This window comes from Anneissia japonica, unplaced genomic scaffold (genome assembly GCF_011630105.1).
Source record: "Anneissia japonica isolate Jap-2015-1 unplaced genomic scaffold, ASM1163010v1 scaffold171446_len717541_cov154, whole genome shotgun sequence".
NCBI classification, from domain to species: Eukaryota; Metazoa; Echinodermata; class Crinoidea; order Comatulida; family Comatulidae; genus Anneissia; species Anneissia japonica.
Window position 1 is genome coordinate 678,697 of NW_022696538.1, and position 4,310 is coordinate 683,006.

The 4,310-nt window shown below is 30.2% G+C and overlaps 1 protein-coding gene across 1 annotated transcript in view; it reads right to left on the reverse strand.

The window, feature by feature from the left end:
* Positions 1 to 252: 252 nt before the first annotated feature.
* LOC117102115 (hydralysin-like) overlaps positions 253 to 4,310 on the reverse strand; it is a 24,655-nt gene continuing 20,597 nt past the window's right edge. Inside the window, exons 2-3 of the mRNA XM_033242317.1 lie at positions 2,386 to 2,463; positions 253 to 1,188 (exon numbers count right to left, since the gene is read on the reverse strand). Of these exons, the coding sequence (XP_033098208.1) occupies positions 442 to 1,179 (738 nt within the window). The 5' untranslated portion in view covers positions 1,180 to 1,188; positions 2,386 to 2,463 and the 3' untranslated portion in view covers positions 253 to 441. The remainder of the gene's footprint in view (positions 1,189 to 2,385; positions 2,464 to 4,310) is intronic.

Genomic DNA, 4,310 nt, shown 5'->3' on the forward strand with positions numbered 1-4,310 from the left:
GTGGAAAAAAATAAGGTATATACTGGTCAAATAAAATCCATAATAATGGTTACAATTGGTTAATGCTTAAACTTTGAAATCATGTTAATATCATAGAATTATGCTTAAATTTATTTTTTTAAATTTTCATTTAACATTCAATGAGTGAAAAATTGTTATGATTTTAATTGTACGACTTAATTTCGATAGTAAAGTAAATTGTCTGGTTTCAAGAGCATCAACAATTCTATTGGTGAGGTCAATAAGTGCCATGGAGGTATTGTAACCTTTCCTAAACCCATATTGTTAGCTATAATTTGGGGATAAGCTTAAGAGTTTCGCCATATATAAATTTTGTAAGGTCTTTGGAGAATATTGAGAAAATTGAAATAGGGCGATATTTTGATACATCGAATTTAATACCAGATCTGAAAATGGTTGTAACGTAACATAAAAGACTCACTAAATAGGAACAGCCTTTGTGATTACAGTATCAACCTTGAGTACATTGGTATTTTCGATAACGCCACTAATTTCTCCGCTTGTTTTTGGCAGCACAGAGTGTACATCTCTAAACCAAAAATAATGGTCTTTGACTCTCTTTGGGAAGTTTGCACCAAACATACCACTTACATCAATTGGAACTTTAAATTCCATTTTTTCTATCGTCAATATGCCAGTCATAGTGACTGTTACTTTTGATCTTGGAGGCACATCAACTGTTACTGATGTGCTACTTGTCTTTCTAACGCTCTTTGACTCAGATTTTTCAGATGTAACAGAAAAGGAAAATTCAGTACCAGTTTTAAAGAAACCTTCAATTGTAATTTCATTAGAGAATGTTAAACCAGTTGTACTTGAGGTTGAGTAGCTTGTTGTGTCATTCCATTCTCCCTGAACATTTACGGTCATTGAAGACATAGTATCACTTTCGTTCCGAACTGTGGATGATCCAACAATAGCATCACCCTTTTCAGTTACACTGCCACTTGTAAACTGATATTGGCCTGCAGTTTTGTAGGCATAGTGACCATATTGCTCTGTAATAGCTGGTTTGACAGCCTTAAAGTATGTTTCTTTGTTTAAAGCTATGCCATCAGGGTCTGTCCTATACATCTTTTTAAACGAATCTTTTACTTGCACTGGACTGCTATCGAGCGCATTCAAGTCATCAAAAGATAGATACTCTTTTGTGGCCATTGCTTCAATCTAGTGTATAAAGAAAGTAACAAACATATACATTGCAAACGTTTTCTAGAAAATAAGCTCCTTATAGGCATATGTGCTTCAATTGAAGATAGTAAGGCATAGGTTTCTTTCGAAATACTTACATCCTGACTGACGTTATCTTTGACAAAATATATTATTAATTTTTATTTGAGCATGGTAAAAATAATCGCCGTTTAATCATATTCGAAACAGTACTGGGTATATTTAACAGGATTGTCTGCATGTTAGTAGAAGCCTACTCTGTAGAAGTAACTTTGGTTATAAATAATCATTAGAAGACAGATAATTCTCAATATAATTAATAAGTTAAAGCGAAAGGTCCACTGATTATCTCAGATAAGATAGTATAATACATACTCCAAATATCGAAATGCACGCCATCGTGTCGGGATTAAAACTGTCGTATATCAGTTACAAACACACGTTTTAATAAATTATACATAGACATAATATTATTTGTTTTTTATTGCAATAATTTATATCTTGATTGTTTAAAAAACGTAAATGTAGACTTTATATTAAGTTTTCCAATACATTGTTTGGCTTGTTTTGTTTATCATGAAAGGCAAAATTGCCAAAAAATATATATTTATATTTATTTATTTTTTAAATTTAAACAGAATTAAACAGAATTCAAAATTTGCTGTTTACTAAATGTCTTCAGGAGTTTTAATCGGTTTTAGTGTAAACGATTTTAAAATAATTTACTGAAATTTATATTGGATTATATTGTAATGTCTATTTAGAGTAGATAATAGCCCTTAGTGGCACACTGAAGCAATGAATTGAATATAATTAAATTTTCCGAAAGTGTTTGATCACATATGCCTAGCTGAAAAAAAAAATGTGTTTACATAATTTTTTTATGAGTTTAAAAAACATTAAATATAAGTCGCATTATTCGAGCTTTCACTCTGCATGAATGCCTTAATACAGACCACTTATTTAAACTTCCGTTAAAAATATATTTATTACTATTGGTGCTTAATTGCTTAAAAACAAATTATAGATAAAAATTGTTAATGCATGTACATCGTGTAATTATTTCACGTAGGCCTATTTATTATTATAGCATATTTTCTTACTTAGGCCTATATTGCTTTAATAAATATGGAACAACAGTTCACTATTCAACTTAATATAATAAAGTTAATATAGGCAATTTGTGGAGCTTACCAGGAAAAACCGGCGTATCAAATCTATCGAATTCTATGGATTTATTACAGTGTTACCCTCTTGGTATCGGCTGTTGTACTGTGGAATGAAGCATTATTATACGTTACTTATTTATTTTAACAGCATAAAATCACATTAAAAAAGCCTTATGCCATAAAGAGAACAAAATTAACTACAGTGGTACTAATACTGGTTCTCCATAAGAACAAAACTAACTACAAAGTTATTAAACCATCAGCAAAATTTACTCTATATACATTAATAATTACTCCATCCATTGATTTCTGTTCAGTTATCTACAACTCAATATCTCATACTCATTCTATTAGAATAGACCGGATTCATAACAAATTCATGAAGTTCATTGGCCCAGCTGCCGGTTCCCTTAGTTGCGAAAAATGTTTATCATCGACTAGACGAAAACGAAACGATCTTATTTTTCTATTTAAATGTTTAAACTGTAAGTTTGATTGTAACCTTGTGTCGAATTTTTATTTTCATGTTCCTGTGCGTAGGCTTCGTACCAATCATTTGTTAAAAGTTCCGTACTCTCGTGTTAATGTTTGTACTAATGGTATTTTTCGTCGTGTTGTACTTTCTTATAATAATCTAGTTCAAATGTTTCCTAATATTGATATTTTTAATTGTAATATTTCTATTTAATCTTATACTAAATACCGGTTTTTAATATATTATTACGATTTTTTTATGCTTTTTATGTTTTTTAAGTCTTATATATTTTTATGAATGATATTGTATATTTTTATGGCGACTCTGTTATTGGTGTTTTGATATACTGTTGAGTCTTGAATAAATAAATAAATAAAAAATAAAAGTGGTCCTAGAGAAAAGAAAATTTCTTCTATCCCTGTGCGGTTAAAGACGAATCAAGCCCAAAATATATATTTTAAAAAAATCATTGGTGTTAGTAAAGAGGAAAATTGAAACAATAAGACAAATTAGTCACCAAAGATGACGTCATCAAAATTGCGGTATGAAGCATAGTTGTTTTTTTTTTTTATAACAACGTATACATTTCCAATGATTCATTTCTGAGACTAGAGTTGATTTGAGTTACTTTCAATTCAAACCAAAAATATAAACATTTTTGAAAGGCCTTCTAGGGACCTAAACCCATCACTTTTGGGAATTTTGTAATGATATAGAGGTACACATTCACCTTAAATACTGTCACCAAGTTATTTTGTTGCAATATATGTATAAAATATTTAAATTATGAACAAACTAACTGAATTGTATAATACGATGTTTCTTTTGACTACAATGACCAATGAGCAAGAAAAACGTTGTTTGTATGGCTTTCTAGCTTAGGCCCGTGTTCATGCGACTGTGTATATCTTGAACAAAAAAATGTTGAAGCTTTCCATATATATATATATATATTTAAATATATATATATATATATATGTATATATATATATATATATATATATATGTGTGTGTGTGTGTGTATATAAATCAAGATAGCCGTTAACACTGTTAAATTATATAATAATCATCAAAGAAAGGTAAATACAGTGTTAGAATAAAGGACATGATTATACATCGTGTAGCATATCTCTTAACGAATGTAGTCCTGTAAATAAATGAATAAAGAAATTGTGTAATAAAATTACTCTGGCGGGACTCGAACCTGCGACCTCTAGCTGTCAAGGCGAGCGTCATAACCATTATACAACGGGGGCTTCAGGGTTAGACAGAGTCAAATAACACCTGATACACTCAATGACACAATAATGACGGCTATAACATAAATTGTATAATACGATGTTTCTTTTGACTACAATGACCAATGAGCAAGAAGAACGTTGTTTATATGACTTTTTAGCCTAGGCCCGTGTTTATGCGACGAGGCTTTACTCACTGTGTATATCTTGATATCTTGAACACAAATATGTTTTAGC